Source organism: Phyllobates terribilis, unplaced genomic scaffold, assembly GCF_046119375.1.
Source record: "Phyllobates terribilis strain yellow unplaced genomic scaffold, ASM4611937v1 Scaffold_2__4_contigs__length_985480577, whole genome shotgun sequence".
NCBI lineage: Eukaryota > Metazoa > Chordata > Amphibia > Anura > Dendrobatidae > Phyllobates > Phyllobates terribilis.
In genome coordinates this window covers 679495512-679520873 of record NW_027362762.1, presented here as the reverse complement: position 1 = coordinate 679520873, position 25362 = coordinate 679495512, and the positions used below count along the sequence as shown (strand labels likewise).

General features: G+C 40.8%; 1 protein-coding gene across 3 annotated transcripts in view; it reads left to right on the top strand.

Annotated features, from left to right (window-relative positions):
• The window catches only part of LOC141224013 (C4b-binding protein alpha chain-like), a 140526-nt gene that overhangs the window by 41477 nt on the left and 73687 nt on the right, over window positions 1-25362 (top strand). For 2 of the 3 annotated variants that reach the window (XM_073666870.1, XM_073666871.1), the window contains exons 5-9: window positions 1142-1195; window positions 11203-11391; window positions 14490-14678; window positions 22946-23140; window positions 25037-25133. In XM_073666870.1, the coding sequence (XP_073522971.1) occupies window positions 1142-1195; window positions 11203-11391; window positions 14490-14678; window positions 22946-23140; window positions 25037-25133 (724 nt within the window). The remainder of the gene's footprint in view (window positions 1-1141; window positions 1196-11202; window positions 11392-14489; window positions 14679-22945; window positions 23141-25036; window positions 25134-25362) is intronic. The other variant, XM_073666872.1, reaches the window with a different exon arrangement.

Below are 25362 nucleotides of genomic sequence, written 5' to 3'. Positions count from 1 at the left end.
CTTTGTCCAAGTTTTTCATTTTGGCCCTCTGTGTGTTTGAGTTTGACACACAGCTATGATCTACTCTACTCAATAGGGGCTGAGATCATGGAGGGGAACAGGGTTGTGTGTCATTACATGCCTCACAGGAAAAAGACAGCTCTACGCTTCTCTGATGATGTTTTTTCCCCCAAGTTCAAGCTTTTTAAGATGAATCTCTGCTAACACACCCCTGGCTTTAGCATAAATTAGATTCAAAACTTTACTAGTTAATATCTCCGCAATGGAGATGAAAAATTAATTAATAAGATATATGTTCTATTCAGCTTTGCGGTTACTATTCCATGATGTGTGCAATTTAACATGTTAAAACTGGCAGTTTCAGTGGTATGGTGGTGTCAAAAGTTTGATTGTATGTGGTCAAAATCTGAGTTGTCCAACTTTATTCACTTAAACAAATAAGATGTACAACCTTAAAAAATGCATACATTGATATAATACTATGATTGAAGTAATTACATTTAATTTGTGCAGGAATTTACTGTCTTGTTTTATTAATGTTTAGCATAAAATTAAATATAACTTCTTGTTTACGTAAAGGGAATATGTCAGCAGGTTATTGCCATATAATCTGAGAGCAGCACATTATAGGGCATGTATGTAAAGCACTGTGGAATTAATGGCGCTATATAAGTGAGTAAAATAAATAAATAAGTAAGCCTAATTCCAAGGATGTGTCATTTATTAGGCGGTGTGCTGTAGTTTCAATACAATCAGTATTTTAGCAGCATGAGATTATCACTGCCTGACTAGGTCTCACATGCAAGACAGTCAGACTGTGTAATCCAGCTCCACCACTGATTAGCATCTCGCTGACCATGTACAGTGTACATTACCAATCAGGGGTGTGGGCAGGGTTATAAACAGCTTAGCATTTTGACCAAAACTACATCAAGTAGCCCAGTAAGTGATACATTGTTGGAAACAAGCTCTCTTGCCCTATGTTACGCTGCTATCAGATTACATGGCATAAACATGCTGACATTTTCCCTTTAATTGATTAACTACAGCAGTCTCTGCTATTAAAATGGTGATCATACCGATTTCTTGTTGCTTTTTATTGAATCATTGTTAATATTGTCAATTTTTCTTTCCATTACAGATATTTGTGATAGAGTACAGGAACAGCAGACAAATAGTGACAGTGTGTTTACAGGTGCTGCATTCTCTACTAATTTTTCTTTTATTCTAGCTGCACATTTTCTCCATGTGAATTATGCAATTTCCTAGATTAGTTTTTTATTTGTGAAGTCTAAATGCTGTAACCCATGCCAATTGTTGTTACCTTTTACTGTTGGTTTTACTAGGCTTTTCTTTTTATGCTGCATGGTTGGCCCATTATATTTAAAGGGAATCTGTCAGAATCATAGAAAGTTGAATACAATTATATGTAATGTCTTATTCCATAGAAATCCGTGCTTTTCTTACTATGTAAATGAGCTGTTAAGATATATGGGCAGGACACTGTTCTCCCTGAGAATCTGTCTCCAGTGCTTTTTTTTTTAATTTAAGGAGGTGTTACCCGTGTGAGACATGTAATGACTGAAAGTTTGCTCTCTTGAACTCACTGCAGAGCTGTATTTGATAATAACTCAGCAGTCAGTACAGCAGAACTGAACTTTGTCTCATTACAAACACATTTGCAGCAACAGTTGACCTCTCATAGTGTTTCAGCTTCCATTTCACACAGCCAGTGTGGGTAAAGGGCAGTACAGCACAGCTGACCGTGCTGTGAGAGGATAACTGCAAATCTTTTTGCAATGATACAAGATTCAACTATGCTGTACCATGTTAGTTGTAATTAGACACAGCTCTGCAGCAGAGCTGAAAACCCTGTGAGAGGACAACTACTGAAGCATATTTGTTAGCAATGAGACAAAGTTCAGTTCTGCTGTCCTGTGTTATAATGTGGTATGATGCAGAAAGTGCACTCTCTCAAGCTGACTAGTAGCAGCCATTATGCAATCATGTGAGCTAGAGATCTACATTGTGCCATCCGATGAAGCAGCATTCACTTTGCTGCTGCTCCATTAATCAGACACATACTGCTTGCATGCATTATATGCGTTCATCAAGTACAAGCATTCATCAGTCTGGGTATAACAAGGCTTTAAAATGCTTCATTTCAATGAAGCTGTCACTGCTTATGCGCACCTCTGGGTGAGTATGATAAGTTTGTGTTGCCTTCTATAATGAATGGGCAACCAGTGCGCAATATAGAGCCATCAGTGCAGCAGCTCAACAAAACTATGACCCTGGTTGTTGCAATCAGGATAGGCTGGAGAGGGAAGAGTTTAGGGAGGGAGAGGAGAGGGAGACCGATCATCAGTGAGTAGTACAGTTGCGAATGAAAGAGATCGACAGTAATATTTTTTGCAGTTTCAAAGGTATGTAAAGGGGGGATTCTGGAGATGTTTTTAAACTGCAGGTAACATGAGCTTGTGAGTGAGGGAATGAAAAAAAGGTCAGAGTCAAATATAACTCCAAGACAGAGGGTGTGCTGCTTGAGAGTTATGATAGAACCACACTCAGAAATATGGCAAAACATATCATGGTGTAGGTAGGTTAGTAGAGGTAGGAAACACAAGGAGTTTGGTTTTGGAAATATTCAGTTTGAGATATATGGAGGACAGGATGTTAGAGATATCAGACAATCACTGGTGTTTTGTAGTAGTAAGGGGGTAATGTTAGGAGGAGAAGTGTATGATTGGGTGTCATCAGCATAGAGACCCTGAGAAATCCCAACAGTTAGGGGAAGAAGAACCAGCAAATTCTACAATGAAGTGGCAGCAGTAGAAATTAGTGACCATATGATTTAGCTGGTAGTACATCCTTAGAGACTTTAATAATGGCAATTTCATTAGAGTATAAATAGCAGAAACTAGATTGTAACCGGTCACAACCCAAGTTATCTGAAGGATAGCAGATTATACGGGGTTAGTTCCAAGAGTTTAGAGATGAAGGGGAGATTAGAGAAAAGTCTGTATTTAGCAGATCAGTTGTAGTGAAAAGATTTTTTTTTTAGCAGTGGCGTCATGACTAGTGGTGGGCGAGCACTAAAATGCTCAGGTGCTCAATGCTCGGGTCGAGCAAATTGGGATGCTCGAGTGCTCAACCCGAGCAACGAGCCCAATGTAAGTCTATGGGAAACTCGAGCATTTTTCAGGCGGCTCCCCCTGGCGGTCTGCAGGGGCCTAAAAATTGCCCAAATCGATGGGAACATTGCTCAAGTGACATGGGAACAGCATGCGGAAGACCCCTGGAAGCATTTCTGACTCCCAGGTCACTGCTGTCAACGACGTTGTCAGAGGTATTGCGCCACTTTTACGGACTCACAATAAAACATACAAAAACAAAACCAAAATGGATTTTCCTGGGAAATATGTTAAGGAACATCCTTTCCAGGGTAATGACTTGTATATAAGCCAAAATAAAAAAACAAAACCAAATATACTCCTCCAAACCTTGGGCTATGTTCACACATAGCGTTTTTGATGCGTTTTTGCACTTTTGCATTGCTTTCAACCGTGACAAATGCATTCACCGGGAAATGTCATTTTAACATTTTACAACCTTATCTGGCCATGTGCTGTGTGAGACATGATCAGACACATCCTGTTTCATTTTTGAAGCAGGGACTCTGAAAGTCACAAAGCCTATTTTTATAGGGCCATCAGGTGGCCTTTATTATTCTTAAAGGGCCAGCAGTCGGCCCTCACTATTCTTAGTGAGCTATCAGCAGGCTATGCTTTGTTGTTCCCTTTACTAATAAGTGGGTATCCTATACTGTTATTGCGTATGCAGTGAGTGGCAGGTCTGCCCAAAATTTGGACACACCCCAATACCCCTTTGAAAATTTGGACACACCCCAATACCCCTTTGAAAACAATGTTCCCATTATTAGGAAGTGGGTCTCCCATACTGTTTGCCTATGCAGTGAATGCAAAGGCTTCCAAAAATTTGGACCTACTCCAATGCCCCTTGGAAGAGACATAGTAGAGGGCCTCCTGAAAGAAAATGTTCCCATTATTAGGAAGTAAGTCTCCCATTGTGTTTGCCTATGCAGTGAATGGAAGGGTTGCCAAAAATTTGGAGGCACTCCAATGCTCCTTGGAAGAGACATGGAGGTCAGAGGGCCTCCTGAAAACAATGTTCCCATTATTAGGAAGTGGGTCTCCCATAGTGTTGGCCTATGCAGTGAATGGAAGGGTTGCCAAAAATTTGGAGGCACTCCAATGCCCCTTGGAAGAGACGTGGAGGTCAGAGGGCCTCCTGAAAACAATGTTCCCATTATTAGGAAGTGGGTCTTCTATAGTGTTGGCCTATGCAGTGAATGCAAGGGCTGCCCAAAATTGGGAGGCATTCCAATGCCCCTTGGAAGAGACATAGAGGACCTCATGAAAAAATGTTCCCATTATTAGGAAGTGGGTCTCCCATAATGTTGGCCTATGCAGTGAATCCAAGGGCTGCCAAAAATTGGGAGGCACTCCAATGCACCTTGGAAAAGATGTGGAGGACCGCCTCATAAAAAAATGTTCCCATTAGAAAGGAGCGGACCTCCTATACTTGTAATGCCCATGCACTAAGTGTATGGGCTGACAAACATTTACCGCTGGGGGGTATACATGAACATACTGTATAAAATTTTTTTTACGGGCATCATAAACACCCTTTAAAAAATTATGGGGGTGTTGCATCATGGACCATGGTCAACCTGGTGATATTTTGGTGAAGGATGAGGATGAGGAGAAGGAGGAGGACAAGAGCAAAAAGCCAAAATCAAGAAGCGTATACCCATGTGTGGGTGTGAAATGGTGCATGGGAATACACCTCCCAAAAAAAGACACTGGATTTGAGTTTATGTTACGCTACTATCATTCGGGGGTGCTGAGAAGTCTGGCCCAATCCAGCCCTTGTTCATTTTTATAAGAGTCAGCCTGTCAGCATTTTCAGTTGACAGGCGGATGCGCTTATCAGTTATAATTCCACCAGCAGCACTAAAGACCCGCTCTGATAAAATGCTAGCGGCAGGGCAGGCCAGGACCTCCAAGGTGTAAAGAGCCAGTTCATTCCATGTGTCCAGCTTGGATACCCAATAATTATAAGGCACAGAGGAATCACGGAGGACGTTGGTACGGTCGGCAAGGTACTCTCTCAGCACCTTCCCAAACTGTGCACTCCTTGTAAGAGTACCCGCGCCTCTGGGCCTGTGCGATGAGAGGGCCTGAGAAAACGCTCCCAGAACTTTGACAGTGTTCCCCTGCCTCTGTTGGATTATAGTTGTGTTTTCTCTCTGCTGTACTCCTTGGTTGTCCAACGAACTGTGACCTCTGCTGCCAGCGTTTTCAGATGGAAATTTTTTTAATAGTTCCGCAACAAGGGCCTTCTGGTACTGCCCCATTTTTGTAGACCTGTCTGCCTCAGGAATAAGATATAAAAAGTTCTCCTTGTAGTGTGGGTCTAGAAGTGTCACCAACCAGTAATGACTGTCACCCAAAATTTTGAGAACGCGAGGGTCACGGGAAAGGCAGCATAGCATAAACTCAGCCATGCATGCCAGACTGCTAACAGGCAAGACTTCCATGTCCTCACCAAGAGGACAACTGACAATGCTCTCCTCCTGCTCCCTGTCCTCAGGCCATCCATGCTGAATAGACTGTATGACAGTTGTGCAGGTAGTACCGTCTATAGCGCATGAAACTAGCTCCTGTTCTTCCTCCTTCTCCTTCTCCTCATTGTCACCCAATCCACGTTGCGATGAGATGAGGCTGGGTTGCGTATAATCACTCTGTATGGTTCCTTGCTCCATCTCATCGTGCTCTGCCTGCAATGCATCCTCTTTGATTGTGAGCAGAGAGCGTTTCAGAAGACCGAGAAGCGGAATGGTGACGCTAATTATGGCGTCATTGCCGTTCACCATCTTGGTGGAGACCTCAAAGATTTGGAGAATGGAACAGATGTCTGACATCCATGTCCACTCCTGAGGTCTTATGTGTGGAGTCTGAACTGAATACCGACGGCCTTGTTGATGCTGGTAGTCAACAACTGCCCTCTTCTGCTCACAAATCCTTCCCAACATCTGCAGTGTAGAGTTCCGTTGCGTGGGGACATCACACACCAGTCAGTGAGCCGGAAGCTGAAAATGCTGCTGAAGCACGGCGAGGGTGGCGGAAGCTGTAGCTGACTTTCTGAAATGGGCACACAGGCGGTGTACTTTGACAAGCAGATCCGGCAGCTTCGGGTAGCTTTTGAGAAACTGCTGAACCACGAGGTTAAGCACATGGGCCAGGCATGATACATGTGTGAGCTTGCCTCGCCACCAGGTTCCAGCCATTGTTACACATGACCATGCCTGGCTGTAGGTTCAGCTGTGTCAGCCACAGATCTGCCTGCTTTTTCAAAGCTATCCCCAACTCTTCAGTATTGCGCGGTTTGTCACTTAAGCATATTAGCTTCAGCACAGCCTGTTGCCGCTTGGCCGAGGCAGTGCTGCAGTGCTTCCAGCTTGTGACTGATGTTGTAATTTCGGAGATGGAGGCTGAAAAGGAGGAGGAGAATGAGGTGCAGGAGCTGTAGACTGTGGGAGCTTCCGTGATTGACCTTGAGCCCTCAATCCTTGGCATCGTAAGGATGTGTTTCGTCCCAAGGTCCGACTGAGTCCCGGCTTCCACTATGTTAACCCAGTGTGCCGTCAACGAGATGTACAGTCACTGCCCACAAGCACTTGTCCACGTGTCCGTGGTTAGGTGGACTTTCCCTGTAACTGCATTGTTGAGGGCACAGTTAATGTTGTGGGACACGTGCTTGTGTAATGCGGGGACGGCACACCGGGAGAAATAGTGGCGGCTGGGGACCGAGTACCGAGGGACGGCTGCCGCCATCAGGTTGCACAAAGCTTCCGTCTCCACGAGCCTAAAAGGCAACATTTCGAGTGGAAGCAGTCGCGATATGTGGGAATTTAGTAGTGTGGCTGCATATTTGCGCTTGCGTTCCAAGTACTGGGGTATGGACAGCTGAACGCTGCGCTGGGACAAGACATGCTTGCTGATGGTGCTAGTTGAGAGAGTGCAACGACAGGTACAGGGCAGGAAGCATCTTTGCATGCACTATGGACAGAGGATTGGCTTGCACGCACAACAGCGGAATAAGCAGTGGTGTCACCTGCAGACACTGTTCCTGGACCTTGGGATACCGCCCACAAAGTCAGGTGCTTTGCTGCCATGTGCCTGATCATGCAGGTGGTGGTCAGGCTGGTAGTTTTGCTACCCCTGTTGATGCTGGCCTGGCAGGTGGTGCAAATGGCCTTTTTGGGGTTATCGGCAGAGTCTTTAAAAAACAACCAGACTCGGGAAGACCTAACAGTTGTACTGGCAACTTCTATCGTTTTGGTGTTTCAGGGAACGGTTGCCCGCCTTCTGTCTGAGGCCACCATACTGCTTCTTCCTGCCTGTTGGAGTGCTCTGCCTCCCTCCCCCTGTGTGCTGCTGTCCTCGCTCTGCATGTCCTCCTGCCAGGTTGGGTCAGTTACTATATCGTCCACAACCTCGTCTTCTACTTCCGCACCCTGGTCCTCCTCCTGACTTTCTGTCAATTGTGTCTCATCATCTTTTACATCTTGTGACACTTTCCCACCGTTGCCTTCTTATGACCGGAGCTGCTCAAATATTTGAGCATCACTACATGCGATCTCCTCTTGCCCCGCTTCAAGTGGACCAGGCGAGAGGCCCAAATCTATAAATGGAAAAGTGAACAGCTCTTCGGAGTGTCCAAGTGTGGGATCAGTTGTCTCCGGGCACTCGGTATGGTGGGAGGAAGGAGGATCAGATCCATGCTCACTACAAATGGCTGAATTTGGAGAAAACTTATATGTGATCCGTGTGACGGACAAACCACAGTTTTAAATAGCTGGACTGTAGGTAACTATTTTTAACAGCGCCGACCTCGTGTCAATCAGTTCACTGACACACTGCAACAAAATTTAAATGGAGGTCAGAAGTGGCAATATTTTCAGCGCAATTATATATGATTCGTGTGACGGGCAAACCACAGTTTTAAATAGCTGACCTGTAGGTAACTATTTTTAACAGCAAACTGGTGTCAATAGCTTCACTGACACACTGGAACAAAATTTTAATGGAGGCCAGAAATGGCAGAATTTTCAGCGCAATTATAAGTGATTCGTGTGACGGACAAGCCACAGTTTTAAATAGCTGGTCTGTAGGTAACTATTTTTAACAGCAAACTGGTGTCAATAGCTTCACTGACACACTGAAACAAAATTTTAATGGAGGCCAGAAATGGCAGAATTTTCAGCGCAATTATATATGATTTGTGTGACAGACAAACCACAGTTTTAAATAGCTGGCCTGTAGATAACTATTTTTAACAGCAAACTGGTGTCAATAGCTTCACTGACACACTGAAACAAAATTTTAATGGAGGCCAGAAATGGCAGAATTTTCAGCGCAATTATATGTGATTCGTGTGATGGACAAACCACAGTTTTAAATAGCTGGCATGTAGGTAACTATTTTTAACAGCGCCGACCTTGTGTCAATCAGTTCACTGACACACTGCAACAAAATTTAAATGGAGACCAGAAATGGCAATATTTTCAGCGCAATTATATATGATCCGTGTAATCACAGTTTTAACCACAGTTTTAAATAGCTGGATTTTTAGCGCTGTAATATGGAAAGGACCTGGCTGTATTCTGCAGTGCCAACAAGCAAATGGCGCAGATAAACGGTGTTCTCTGGATTGCTTTTTAAGCAAATAATCAGGATTAAAATAAAAAAAAATTATTCCTGGCCCCTGATACCTGGGCCTATTTCTACAAATATCTGTAAAAGCGCCAGCAGCAGACAGAACTGGAATGGACCCTCTTGCTATGTGCACTGCAGTCTGCTATATACCCTGCCTTCCTGCCTAGCACTGATGTCTCTGCAGCTGGATTAGTCCTCAGAAGGACTGTTAGTTGAGATGAATATGTGTCTCAAATATAGTCTGGTATACCTACACTAACTAGAAACAAGCAAATCTCTCCCTAGCTCAGCAGCAGCTCTCCCTACACTGTCTGATTCCAGAGTGACTGTGATGGGCATGGCGGACCCAGGTCTGATATAGACCTGATGGCGCTGTGTGGCCAACCAATCACTGTAATACCACAGCCAACATGGCTGCGGCATTACAATGTGTGGCGGACAATCCTTGCATGTGTATTGCATGTGTGTTTATGATGCCCGTAAAACTTTATTGTATACAGTATGTTCATGTATACCCACCAGGGGTAAATGTTTGTCAGCCCATACACTTAGTGCATGGGCATTACAAGTATAGCAGACCCTCTCCTTTCTAATGGGAACATGTTTTAATGAGGCCCTCCTCCTCGTCACTTCCAAAAGGCATTGGAGTGCCTACAAATTTTTGGCAACCCTTGCATTCACTGCATAGGCCAACACTATGGGAGACCTATTTCCTAATAATGGGAACATTTTTCATGAGGCCCTCTACGTCTCTTCCAAGGGGCATTGGAGTGCCTTCAAATTTTTGGCAACCCTTGCATTCACTGCATAGGCAAACACAATGGTTAACCCACTTCCTAATAATGAGAACATTGTTTTCAGGAGGCCCTTCTCTAAGTCTCTTCAAATGGGTATTGGGGTGCGTCCAAATTTTCAAAGGGGTACTGGGGTGCGTCCAAATTTTGGGCAGCCCTGCCACTCACTGCATACGCAATAACAGAATAAGAGACCCACTCTTTAGTAATGGGTATAACAAAGCCTAGCCGGCTGATGGCTCTCTAAGAATAGTGAGGGCCGACTGCTGGCCCTTTAAGAATAATAAGGGCCGCCTGTTGGCCCTATAAAAATAGGCTTTGTGACTTTCAGAGTCCCTCCTTCATAAATGAAACAGGATGTGTCTGATCACGTCTCACACACCACATGGCCAAATAAGGTTGTAAAATATTAAAATGACATTTCCCAGTGAATGCATTTGTAACGGTTGAAAGCAATGCAAAAGTGCAAAAACGCATCAAAAACGCTACATGTGAAAATCCATTTTGGTTTCGTTTTAGTATGTTTTATTGTGAGTCCATAAAAGTGGCCTAACACCTCTGACAACATTGTTGACTGCAGTGACCTGGGAGTCAGAAATGCTACCAGGGGTCTTCCCCATGCTGTTCCCATGCCATTTGAGCACTGTTCCCATCGATTTGGCCAATTTTTAGGCCCTCTGCAGACCGCCAGGGGGAGCCGACTGAAAAATGCTCGAGTTTCCCATAGACTTACATTGGGCTCGTTGCTCAGGTTGAGCACCCGAGTATTCCAATGTGCTCGACCCGAGGAACGAGCACTCAAGCATTATAGTGCTCGCCCATCACTTGAAGCTACATAAAGATGAAAGAGTTCTGGAGACTACGACTGTGAATGAATGAACAAAAAATAAATCCACAGGTCCGAACTAGAGATGAGCAGGACGCACAAATGACATCGCTCCAGCTCTGGTTAATCAAAATCCGCTCCGGGGATGCTGGAAGGCAAGAGATTCGTGGCCTGCTGTCCAGTTGCCTGGTACCACTGACCTGGACACTGGAAATGAGTCCTGTGAATCTATCCGCTCATCTCTAGTCCCAACTGTAATGGATACAGTGGATAGTCCCAGATTTGGGTCTACACCCTGCAGTCTCGGGCATGTTCTGAATTTCCCTCACTGTCACTACCCCTCTGACAACTCCTCCTGCCAGGGTAGGAAGAAATGGTAAATGGGCGTGCATTGGGGTGTGACCAAGAGCATGGCCAAAACTTGCTGCTGCGTGCCTGCTGCGCCGCACAATTTGTCCCTCTTTCTGTTCTTCAAAAGTTGGGAGGTATGCATTACACAGTACACACCAGGGGCATACTTATAAGATTAGCTCAGCACAGGAATATTTTTTTAACACATTAAGTTGTGGAACTTAGTTTTATTCCACAATTTATTAATTAAAATGTACTTGTTGTGAGACAACCCCTTTAAGCTTTTTGTCCTTTACATACCTTCTTCCTATAAAGGTCTTGAATCAAGACTCTTGATCAAAACTGGCCTCCAGTAAACATATTGCAGAAGAATTCATACAAGTTTACAACTTTTAGAAATTTCACAAGATTTTTATGTATTTCACAGACTTTTGCAGTTCTCCCCCAAGTATTACATTCGCAGAGCTTAGTGAAGAATTCTCGAAACAAACTATCTTCTCTAAAGATACCACTGTCACACTGAATTGCCAAACCGGCTATTCACCAACACCAGGACATATTTTAACGGCAACGTGTTTAAGTGATGGAACATGGTCCTCTGACACAGTTTGCGTCCGTAAGTATACCTCTTTGTTATTTTGACCTAAAATATATCATTTTTGCAATTATTAAATAACAAGTTTGAATGTTTTTACAAAATAGAAAAGGCTGCAATGTTTTGATTGGATAGTCATCACTGAGGTTTGCTCTATTGCCCCACAACAATCCTTGGATTTCACTTGACCGAGGCAATATGTACGCATTAATAAATTATATTGCCTAAAGTACTGTATATGGAAACCTTACCTTCCCATGGTGGGGGCCATATCTGCAGCTATAATATTCTCATCTACTCTGGGAAGTCTTTTTATAAGATTTTGAACTTGTTTTTGGTATTTTAGTTTCTTACTACATTCTGGAAGTAAACTTATTGTGGGTTACTTGCCCAGAGCAAGCTGAACACACACACACACACACACACACACGACAACACTATGCAAATTGTAGAGAGGATGATCACTTTTTACATGACTGGTCAAGAGAATTGGGCCATTTGGCTGCTTCTTTATGATCTGAATACTTAATGACTCATTAGAGATCTGCCACTTCTCTCTCCTCTTCTCTCTTTCTTTTTCTGTTGACAGAAAAAAAATATTGGTCGTCTGTCCAATAGCAAACACAATGATGCAAGTTAAGGCTACAAAGTTCCAAATTCAGTCTCAATAAAAATTAGAACAGATTCACCAGTCTTTGGGCACATTTTAATGGAAAACCATATATTTAGATGCATCCTTGATAGTTCTTAAATACGATTTAGCCTGCCAAGCCATGGGATTTCACTTTCCAGCAACTCATGACAAGTTGCACATTTCTCCGCTTGGTAACACCTCCAATAGCACTCCTTTGGTTTAGCAGCAGTGAAAGGTGAACAAGGTAAACACTTTCTAAGGCCACCTGGCTTCAGGACAACAGTGCATTTGACCATAAAAGTAGTCCCTTCTACAACAAAGCTGCAGTTGTTTTATCTTTGCAATAGTGCTCACAGTTTGCATTTTAGACATCTGAACACTTTCCTCCTCCTTGTAGACTATTTCCAGGAGTGTCTAGCTTGGAACTGCAAGTGTAATATCCATGAGAGAACAGATCATTTTTAGTTTAGGGTATTGCCTATCATCATGCTTATAAAAATAGGATATACGTCATGGTGCCAGGATAGGATGTCACTCCATATACTCAGCGAAGAAAGAATCCGACATTCACCGAATTGCAGAAAAATAATATCAGATTTATTAGCAAAGCAATCCAATAACAGTGACATTTCGGTCGAAGGGACCTTCTTCAGACAGTTTGCATATGGCACACTGCATGTAACAATGCTGTGGAGAATAGGGATTCAATGCCCATAGAATTTGCTTTCTATGGTCTGCAAATTGCCTTGGACATATAGATAACTTAGGTTGATCCTACTGATAGATTTGTTTAAAAAAGTGAAATACAGTCTTGTTTCAAATTGTCAATTTTTCAAACAGCATAAATAGTCCTTTCTCGCATCGAGCCCATTAAATTTCAACACACAATTTATGTGTCACTTTATGTCACTAGATATTTTTACTTTTTGTCACAGTTGCTGAAAGGAATTTTCTGTCAGCATCTCTTGGGTTAAATAGGTTCACGACACCATGATAACTGCTCCATTGATTCTAGACACCACATTTATCACAGTGGCTCATACAGGATCATAAATTTGATGCAACTTTAGATGGTCTAGTCTAATTGTTCACCACCGATAAGGGTATATGCATACAACGTCTTTTTCAGGTGGTCAAACCTGCTGTGTTTTTCTAGAGGACGACATTTCCTGAACACTTTTTTAAAATTTTTGACTGCTGAAATTTTTTTGAGTGTTTTTCCATCGTTTTTGGGGTGCTTTTTTTTTACTAGTGTTTTCTGAATGCATTTTAACTCCATTCAGCAATAAAGAAATCGCTAGCAGTTTTTCAAGAAAAAACATTGGCAAAATGTTTAATAAGACACCAAGGCGTCTTCCAGGCATCTTTTGAGCCTTCCCATTGACTTCTTATATAAATAATAGAGTGATTCAGAGCAGAAAATGCCTAAAGAATGATTTGCTCACTTCATTTAACCGCTTGTTAACTTTGGAAACTTATAGCTTTTGTGTGCACATACCCATAGTTGACTTAATTTCAGACCACTTTCTAGCCAAAGATGGCTGTTTGCCACTGCTACTTTGCAAAAATTGAAATGGCTCTTATCCCCACAGCGCAATATATCCTTCCCGTGAATAAATGTAATTCCACATTGTTTTTTGGGGTTTGTTTCTACATTATTCATTGTATGTTTTTTTTCTTTTTTTTTGGTTTTTGGGTTGAAAAAATTCAGTAAAGTATACTTTTTTTTGTATCGTCATTCTCCGTTTTTGTTTTTTTTTCAATCCATTAAGGTGTGTTAGGGCTTGCTTTTTGCATGATGAACTGATGTTTTTATTGATACCAATTTGGGGAGCATACATTTTTATAGCTTTTTTTTTGCATTTTTAGGGAATTGAGGTGACCAAAAAGTAAAGTGAGACAATTTAATTAATGTCATTTGAGTTAATTAATTTTGATAGAACAGACTTTAACAGATGCAGCGTTAACAAATACGTTTTATTTTTAAATATATATTTTTCAGTTCTTTATTTTTAATAAGAGGGGAGGGGAAATGGGGGTGATTTGAATTTTTATATTTTTCTAAAAAAAATTATTTTTTACTTTATTTTTTAGTCTCCTCAGTCAATTTGATCCTGCAATTGTACTGCATTATCATTGTCTGAACTTCACAGGAGAGCATAAATGGCTGTGATTGAGGTCTTCAGCAGGCCCTATCTGCCATGTTAATACATTGGTACCCAGTGACGGCGTTGTGGGTGATTGATGGAAGCTGATACTGGCTCCACAGATGACTGCTCCCTCTAAATGCCACTGCTAGGTATTGACAGTAGCATCTAAAGTGTTAACAGCAGCAGTCATCGCTCAGCTCATTCCAAAGTTTCAGCGACTGCAAATAAATAACTAAAAAATAGATAAAGACCCCAGCCTGACCTATAGTTCATACACTGTGTGATTTATAGTAGCACTTTTTGATATTTCTCATAACTTATAACTCTCTTAATAGGCATTTGCAGGTCTCCCCCAAATATTCCATTTGCAGAACTCAAAGATGATTATATGAAACAAGTGGATTTCCTGCACGGTGCCATTGTGAGTTACAAATGCAAACCTGGCTATAAACATGTACCTGGAACTAGAGAATTCGTAACATGTGAGGATGGAAAATGGTCTACAAATGATTTATTTTGTAAATGTAAGTTTACCTTTGTTTTGGAGCAAAACATTATTATTTACAAGATACCGGTCCCTATTATTTACATGTAGCATGTAATAAATGAAATGTGCTTACAATTCTATTTTATACTATTTAAAAAAAATGTTTTACTCCAAAGGCTTGGTATGTGTAAAAATATAACAGGTCTAAGCTGGCACTCGTACAGAGGTTACATCACTACTACAGCTTGTGAATGCTGCTGCCGATCCATTAGCATGGTGATTTTGCAGAATTAAACAGAATAAGATTTCTAAGCCCAGTGATTGGCTGCAGCTGTCAGGTGCTGTAATCGTGAGAAAACAACTGCAATCATGTCAACGATTGGTGGCAACGACAGAGAGTCATTGTTGTGATGTACCAGCATGAGGTAAGTAAAGATGGATTTTGGTATTTTAACATACTAAGTCTTTGGAATGAAAAAAATAAATAAAATTGAAGAACGCATTTAATTGGTTTTAAGTTCAAGCTCTGCCTCTAGCTCCTCCCAACCTCCCATTTCTCTAATAAGATACAGTACAGACCAAAAGTTTGGACACACCTTCTCATTTAAAGATTTTTCTGTATTTTCATGACTATGAAAATTGTACATTCACACTGAAGGCATCAAAACTATGAATGAACACATGTGGTGACTGTGGAGGTCAGGTCATCTGGCGTAGCACCCCATCACTCTCCTTCTTGGTCAAATAGCCCTTGCACAGCCTGGAGGTTTTTTTGGGGTCATTGTCCTGTTGAAAAATAAATGATGGTCCAACTAAACGCAAACCGGATGGAATAGCATGCCGCTGCAAGATGCTGTGGTAGCCATGCTGGTTCAGTATGCCTTCAATTTTGAAAAAATAGCCAACAGTGTCACCAGCAAAGCACCCCCACACCATCACACCTCCTCCTCCATGCTTCACAGTGGGAACCAGGCATGTAGAGTCCATCCGTTCACCTTTTCTGCATCGCACAAAGACACGGTGGTTGGAACCAAAGATCTCAAATTTTGACTCATCAGTCCAAAGCACAGATTTCCACTGGTCTAATGTCCATTCCTTGTGTTCTTTAGCCCAAACAAGTCTCTTCTACTTGTTGCCTGTCCATAGCAGTAGTTTCCAAGCAGCTGTTTTACCATGAAGGTCTGCTGCACAAAGTCTCCTCTTAACAGTTGTTGAAGAGATGTGTCTGCTGCTAGAACTCTGTGTGGCATTGACCTGGTCTCTAATCTGAGCTGCTGTTGACCTGCGATTTCTGAGGCTGGTGACTCGGATAAACTTCTCCTCAGAAGTAGAGGTGACTCTTGGTCTTCCTTTCCTAGGGCGGTCCTCATGTGAGCCAGTTTCTTTGTAGCGCTTGATGGTTTTTGCAACTGCACTTTGGGACACTTTCAAAGTTTTCCAAATTTTTCGCACTGACTGACCTTCATTTCTTAAAGTAATGATGGCCACTCGTTTTTCTTTACTTAGCTGCTTTTTTCTTGCCATAATACAAATTCTAACAGTCTATTCAGTGGGACTATCAGCTGTGTATCCACCAGACTTCTGCACAGCACAACTGATGGTCCCAACCCCATTTATAAGGCAAGAAATCCCACTTATTAAACCTGACAGGGGACACCTGTGAAGTGAAGACCATTTCCGGTGACTACCTCTTGAAGTTCATCAAGAGAATGCCAAGAGTGTGCAAAGCAGTCATCAACGCAAAAGGTGGCTACTTTGAAGAACCTAGAATATAAGATATATTTTCAGTTGTTTCACACTTTTTTGTTAAGTATATAATTCCACATGTGTTAATTCATAGTTTTGATGCCTTCAGTGTGAATGCACAATTTTCATAGTCATGAAAATACAGAAAAATCCTTAAATGAGAAGGTGTATCCAAACTTTTGGTCTGTACTGTATATTACAAATGTTCTTAGTTATGCGTGTACTATTGATTTATGATATAAAAATTAAGATGACTGTTACTCTTTAGACACTAAATAAAGGTCATGTAAGTGTACACAATATGCTGAGCTATTGACAATGTGATATCTTATTAAACAAAAATCACACATATGCCATTTCCTTTGTTGAAAATAAATGCAAGTAAACTTTGCAAATACATGATACTCATTTGGCACTACCTAACATGCCTGAAATTAGAAGATAGAGAGCTAACAATAAGAACTGCACTAAGGAGAATCTTGGTGCAACCATCTTATTGAAAACTCAGATTTTTTTTTTGATTAGTCCTTTGTCATTAAAATGTGTAGTATCACCATGCCTGGATACAAAGAAATCTCTAAGGGCTTCAGGAAGGTTATAGATGCCAATGAGTCTAAAGAGGAATGTTAAAAGATCGTCAAATGACTAGACCTCCACTGTGAGGAAAATCATTATTAAGTAGATAGACTAAGCTAGGCCATCCCAGAAAGATCAATATGAGGCAAGAATGCAAGATACTTAAACAAAAACCATAAGCAGGCAATCAATTACACTATGGAATGGCTGAAAAAAGGGAAATGAAGGATTCTTGAATGGACATATCTGGATCCAAATCCTCCGAAGATGCAAGAAACTCCTCACACATCACACAGTTTAAAGTTTCTCTTAGTTTATGGAAAAAATCAATAGCTATTTAAACACTTGTTTAAAGTGGACCTTTCACCAAATTTTTCAAGCTGAACATGGACACATGATGTAATAGTGGCTGCAGAGCAGAATAATATTTTTATGAGGCTTCTCAGTTGCAGAGATATTAGCAATCAAAATATTTGGCACTTATGAGTTGATTTTCATTACGTCTAACTAGGCCTTATTAGACAGTTTTCACTAAGGACATGTACTTCTTACTTATGATTGGACAATGTCATACAGGGGGGAGAAGACACACACAGAAGAAAAAGAACACGTCCCACAATAGCTCGGAAAAGGCTTCTGTTTGAGATGTAATGACAGCCTGCACTAGTTTAGGTATTAGTTATCTGTGCTCTACTCCCAGCACTTTCTAATCATGCACGAGGTTAGGCCAGTAGATCAGGGTTGTCTGTCATTACATCTCACACACTCAGAAACCTGCTCTTAGCTATTGTGGGCATGTTCTATTTCTTTGGTTTGTTGCTGCCTGCGTATGGTTGGGCAAAGTCCTACAGGGGGAAGAAGTAAACACCCCGCCCAGTGAAAACCCTCTAATAATGCCCATTTGGACTTACTAGGTGTCAAATATTTAGTCTGTAATTGAGAGGCGGAATTAAAAGAAAAATTAAAAAATAATATATATATATATAGGTGCATCTCACTAAATTAGAATATCATCAAAAAGTTAATTTATTTCAGTTCTTCAATACAAAAAGTGAAATTAATATATAGAGTCATTGCAAACAGAGTGATCTATTTCATGTGTTTATTTCTGTTAATGTTGATGATTATGGCTTACAGGCAATGAAAACACAAAAGTCATTATCTCAGTAAATTAGAATACTTTATAACAACTGCTTGAAAAATGATTTTAAAATCCGAAATGTTGGCCTACTGAAATGTATGTTCAGTAAATGCACTCAATACTTGGTCGGGGCTCCTTTTGCATCAATTACTGCATCAATGCGGCGTGGCATGGAGGCGATCAGCCTGTGGCATTGCTGAGGTGTTATGGAAGCCCAGGTTGCTTTTATAGCAGCCTTCAGCTTGTCTGCATTGTTGGGTCTGGTGTCTCTCATCTTCCTCTTGACAATACCCCATAGGTTCTCTATGGGGTTAAGGTCAGGCGAGTTTGCTGGCCAATCAAGCACAGTGATACTGTTGTTTTTAAACCAGGTATTGGTACTTTTGGCCGTGTGGACAGGTGCCAAGTCCTGCTGGAGAATGAAATTTCCATCTCCAAAAAGCTTGTCGGCAGAGGGAAGCATAAAGTGCTTTAAAATTTCCTGGTAGATGGCTGCGCTGACTTTGGTCTTGATAAAACACAGTGGACCTACACCAGCAGATGACATGGCTCCCCAAACCATCACTGATGGTGGAAACTTCACACTAGGCCTTAAGCAGCTTGGATTGTGGCCTCTCCACTCTTCCTCCAGACTCTGGGACCTTCATTTCCAAATTTTACTTTGCATTTACTTAGTGTGTCAATAACTACCTTCTGGACATCTGTCAAGTCAGCAGACTTCCCCATGATTGTGGTGCCTACTGAAACAGACTAAGGAACCTTTTTAAACGCGTAGGAAGCCTTTGCAGGTGTTTTTTGTTAATTATTCAAATTTACTGATATAATAACTTTTGTGTTTTCACTGTCTGTAAGCCATAATCATCAACAGTAAAGAGAGGAGAGAACAAGGCGCAATGGGTGACTCAGTATTGCAATTGTTAGAGGGGTGTGAGGATGGCTACTAACCTTATGAAGTTGTGCACCTCTGCACAACCCCAGTGTAAAGCTCCACAAGCTCCGCTCTGTTGGTGGCTGTCATCTATTTCCAGCGGCGTTCACAGATCCTGATCTCTCGGTGGTGGATCACGTGGTCAGGTTAGTTGCATGTAACGCCGAGATGGACGCCCAGCTTCACCAACACCCCCGGCAGCGTTCCGGAGGGGTTAGGGCAGCGCAGCTTGGAAAACCAGGGTAGTGATTCTAATTAAATTCCTCCCACAGGTGAAAGAACAATAAGTTAAAGGCAGCTCTACCGCACCCCAACAGGGGGAAAGGGACAATAAATGGATATGAATAGCGGTACCAGAGCGCCAATAACAGGGCAAAAATATTAAAAGGACTGATTTATTAATATACACACAACGCGTTTCGGTGGACACAGCCACCTTCATCAGGTGTCATGACACCTGATGAAGGTGGCTGTGTCCACCGAAACGCGTTGTGTGTATATTAATAAATCAGTCCTTTTAATATTTTTGCCCTGTTATTGGCGCTCTGGTACCGCTATTCATATCCATTTATAATCATCAACAGTAACAGAAATAAACATTTGAAATAGATCACTGTTTGTAATGACTCTATATAATATATGAGTTTCACTTTTTGTACTTAAGATCTGAAATAAATTAACTTTTTGATGATATTCTAATTTAGTGAGATGCACCTGGGGGTGTGTGTGTGTGTGTATAAATATATATATATATATATATATATATGTACACTACCGTTCAAAAGTTTGGGGTCACCCAGACAATTTTGTGTTTTCCATGAAAACTCATACTTTTATTCATCAAATGAGTTGCAAAATGGTTAGAAAATATAGTCCAGATATTGACAAGGTTAGAAATAATGATTTTTATTAGAAAGAATAATTTTCTCCTTCAAACTTTGGTTTCGTCAAAGAATGCTCCCTTCGCAGCAATTACAGCATTGCAGACCTTTGGCATTCTAGCTGCCCATGCTTCCTGAAGCCCCTCCCACAAGCTGGATTGGCTTGATGGGCACTTTTTGCGTACCATAAGGTCAAGCTGCTCCCACAAAAGCTCAATGGAGTTGAGATCTGGTGACTGCGCTGGACACTCCATTACAGATAGAATACCAGCTGCCTGCTTCTTCCCTAAATAGTTCATGCATAATTTGGAGGTGTGCTTTGGGTCATTGTCGTGTTGTAGGATGAAATTGTCTCCAATCAAGCGCTGTCCACAGGGTATGACATGGCATTGCAAAATGGAGTGATAGCCTTCCTTATTCAAAATCCCATTTACCTTGTACAAATCTCCCACTTTACCAGCACCAAAGCAACCCCAGACCATCACATTACCTCCACCATGCTTGACAGATGGCGTCTGGCACTCTTTCAGCATCTTTTCAGTTGTTCTGCGTCTCACAAATGTTCTTCTGTGTGATCCAAACACCTCAAACTTTGATTCGTCTATCCATAAAACTTTTTTCCAATCTTCCACTGTCCAATGTCTGTGTTCTTTTGCCCATATTAATCTCTTCATTTTATTAGCCAGTCTCAGATATGGCTTTTTCTTTGCCACTTTGCCCTGAAGGCCAGCATCCCGGAGTCACCTCTTCACTGTAGACGTAGACACTGTTGTTTTGCGTGTACTATTTAATGAAGCTGCCAGTTGAGGAGCTGTGAGGCGTCGATTTCTCAAACTGGAGACTCTAATGTACTTGTCTTGTTGCTCAGTTGTGCAGCAGGGCCTTCCACTTCTCTTTCTACTTTGGTTAAAGCCTGTTTGTGCTCTCCTCTGAAGGGAGTAGTACACACTGTTGTAGGAAATCTTCAGTTTCTTGGCAATTTCTCGCATGGAATAGTCTTCATTTCTAAGAACAAGAATAGACTGTCGAGTTTCACATGAAAGTTCTCTTGTTCTGGCCATTTTGAGAGTTTCATAGAACAAACAAATGTAATGCTCCAGATTCTCAACTAGCTCAAAGGAAGGTCAATTTTATAGCTTCTCAAATCAGCCAAACCGTTTTCAGCTGGGCTAACATACTTGGGCAAGGTTTTTCTAGGGTTTTCTAAACATCCATTAGCCTTCTTACACAGTTAGCAAACACAATGTACCATTAAAACACTGGAGTGGTGTAGATATTGCAATAAAAACAAGACATTTGCAGCTAGAATAGTCATTTACCTCATTAACAATGTATAGAGTGTATTTCTGATTCATTTAATGTTAGCTTCATTGAAAATAAATGTGCTTTTTTTTCAAAGATAATGAAATTTCGAAATGACCCCAAACTTTTGAACGGTAGTGTGTGTGTGTATATATATATATATATATATATATATATTTATATATATATATATATATACACACACACACACACACACTGTGTATAGATATACCGTATATATTCTGCAGCCATTATTACATCACATGTCTGATTCAACATGGAGAATTTGGTGAAAGGACGTCTTTAAGGTTTAACAAAAGAGGATATATAAGGTACAAGAGCTGAGACTATACTCAGTTTTCAACAGAAGAAATGGCATAGTTCAGATTTTTTTGAATTGTGTCTAGTTGCATCACCTTTATATACTGCTTGAATCAAGCAAACAACAAATTCACATGTTTTTGGTGGGGGGGGGGGTAATTGTACTTCATTGATATTATCCTGCTTTGTTGAAAATTACTACAGTACTTCTGTATCCACCATTCTCTATTTTACATCTCTACTTTGCTTTTTTTGCTTTATTGCTTTTGCTTTATTGCAAATTATAGCTGCAATATTCTCTTATCACTATCCTATAGGAGCTTGGGGAATGCATGTAAGGGCACTAACATGCATGTTGTAGGTTGTTTACAGTGGGACAATGTAGTTTGCACTCTTATGTTAATTCTGTATCACTTGTGTATCCTTTTTCATCAGTCTTAGGACAATTGACCTATTGCAATCACGTCCAGGATGTTGGCAGCAGTACCACAGGCATTATACTTGTTATTATCAGCAAAACGGGCTAATGGGTTATTACTCTTTGGTCAAAATTGTCACCTATCTCTAAATTGTTCGTTGACTCTTACCTCATTCTAATACAATTACATGCAAGAGCAATGTCTAATTTAAAGAGAATCTGTCACCAGGGTTATACTACCCCATCTGAGATTGAAATAAAGTTGGCATAGACCCTGATTCTAAAGCTGGAACATCGACTGGGGATCTTGTGTATTTTTTACATGATCACTGTTTTATCTCTATGACGAGCTTCTGCTATGTAATCCTTGATATTTGTGAGCTCTGCTACCTACACACTATGTCGGCAGAAAGTTGTCAATCAGTGACGTGTGTGAGGTTAGATATAGCTCATCGTTAAGAAAACTGGCAGAGCTGTAGCCTATAAAACAGTGATTTTACTACATCAAAGAGTCAAGTAAGTGACACATCATTGAAATAAGAGTCTCTGTTCCTATGTTATGCTGCTATCAGAATGGAAAGCATCAGCTTGGCGACCAATTTCCTTTAAGCATACAGTTACATATTTACAAGACTTTTTAGTAGTTTTGTCAATTATTTTGCTGAAAATTTCATAATCATAGCAAAAAATGGCGAGGACATGAATGTTTTAGAAATGTTTCATGCTTGGAGACCTTTGAATGGTAGGTAAAACTGACACACAAAATTTTGTGAGCTATGGCTTGTTGCTTGTGTGTATGAAAGACAGTATGGAAATGTGGATAAGGCAAAGGACCCTGCTACGAGGACACTGGAAAACTTTGGAGAGACTGAGTTTGTCACTACTATTGGATTATACTGGCTGGCTATTATTACATCCATATGATGGCCTTTAGGAGCCAAAATTAGAATGTAGGTGAAAAACATATTAATAATTACTTGTTTCACTTTAGCAACATTCTGTGGATCTCCCCCACGACTTGATTATGGACTACCTAGAGATGAAAATTTGGAAAAAACCCTGTTTCCTACGGGTGCATTAATTGTCTATATTTGCCGACCTGGTTATATAAAAATTCCTGGCAGAAGCGCACTTGTAAGATGCATGGATGATGCCACATGGTCTGTACCAAATGTATTTTGTCAACGTAAGTTATCCCATTTGCAATCAATTAAGCGCTTGTCTATAGCCAAATTGGTTCAGTCAAAGAAACAGTTCAACTTGACAATTTTTGGGGTACTAAAAACAAAGATGCTTAAATTTGCAAATTGGGTCTAATTTTCAAGATACAGGAGTAATTATTTATGACAGACTTTGGTGCAACAATAGATTCATCTTCTTTAGTGTATCATCAGTATTACATCATCATTAGTCTATTGAACCATCAGTATTGCATCATCTCAGAGTGACCAGTAGAAACCTGCCATTTCAGCATCGATGATGCAATTCAATATAGTTAGGTCACTTGGTTTTGTAAATACTTTCTCTATTAGTCACACAGCATTATTTATTAGTCTTTCATTTTTGCTACTGTTTATATGTGGTGAAGTGACTTAACTACACAGGAGAGAAAGCTGACTATTATGGTTAAGAAAGCTTACAACCTGACATTTGGCTGCAGAATAGGACATGAGGACAAGGGTCAGGCCTCGCACATATACTGTAGTAGATGTGCATCACATCTTCTGTCACGGTTGAATGGGAAAAAGTCAACCTACGCCTTTTACAGTCCAAATTGTCTGAAAAGAGCCAACCGATCACACTTGCTATTTCTACATGATGCTTTCCAATTATAATTCTCAATAGATATGTTATAGTAAGTTTAATTGTGGCTAAGTTTTCTCTATGAAAGGACATAAATTCAAAAAACATCACAGAAAAGAAACCAGCCTTACCAACACCAGGTCAGATTACCAATGCACTAGCAGGATAAAGCAGACCCCCATGATAAAGGAAGGGGCCGCAGAGGTGCAAAATACTGATGCAACATACAGTCACTAACCTACCAATTCATGGAGGGGATGGCTGTGTAGTATTACAAATGCACACAGATGGGGCTTGCATAGGACACCAGTCACACAGATAGGTGTGATGCACAGTGTCTGGCTTACAGCCTGTTAATGAAGCCCATAATTTTAAATCAAGTGGGCTGCCCAGCACAAGCAGGATGCAGTAGACCCCTATGATAAAGGCAGAAGCAGCATCGGTGCAAAACACTGCAAAATCACAGGTGCACAAATCACAAGTGCAAAATCACTGCATTCAATCACTTGGCTCGTGATTGGCTGCAGTGGTCACAATTCTATACAACTGGAAGAGAAGGAGACCGTTGAGGAACCCAGAAGGTGATATAGATGGGTATTAGCAGGTGAGTATTATTTTTTACTGATCAACCCTTTTAAGGTGGGTCACATTTATTAACTTAAATACAGTGGGTACGGAAAGTATTCAGACCCCTTTAAATTATTCACTCTTTGCTTCATTGCAGCCATTTGGTAATTTCTAAAAAGTTCATTTTTTTTCTCATTAAAGTACACTCTGCACCCCATCGTAACTGAAAAGAAACGTAGAAATTTTTGCAAATTTATTAAAAAAGAAAAACTGAAATATCAAATGGTGATAAGTATTCAGACCCTTTGCTCACTATTGAGTAGAAGAACCCTTTTGAGCTAGTACAGCCACAGTTATTCCAACTTTAATTTTTTCACTGCAACATTCTCTGTATTCCTAATTACAGCTGAAATTCATCAGGTACTGCTTAAATCGTCATGAAGTAAGCTCCCCTTACAGATGGATGAGGGTGGCCAAAATTGTTATGTTTTATATGTTATAAAATGAAATAGCACTGAATTTTGGACCTAAAAATTAAATTATGTAGGAACAGGTATGGGCAGCAACAGAAGATTAGTGTTATTTTACTAGGCAAGAATTGTCGAAATAATACCAGAACAGTTATAATCTTTTGTTATTTCAGTTTTCTTCAAAAGCTACAATGCGTACTCAAGAGGTTCACTTTCTTTGATTATTACTTTCTTTCGTGTAGGCAGAACATGTGGTAACCCTGGAGATGTGGATAATGGTCAAATGCAGGCTGATAACTTTGACTTTGGCTCCAGAGTAACATATACTTGTGATCGTGGGTGAGTTTTACAATGAGTGGTTGCTTACATTTTCAATTCACTCTAAGGCCATGTGCACACCGCCTCTTTTAGATGCCGGCGTTTTTCTTTGTTTTTTTTGTGTTGCCATATTCTGAGAACCACAACTTTATTTTTTAAGCAACGGGGTTGTATGCCGGATTGTTTTTTGCTGTAATTAAACTGTAATTTTAGTTGGTATATTGCTTGAGTTTGTGACTTTTTGATCGCT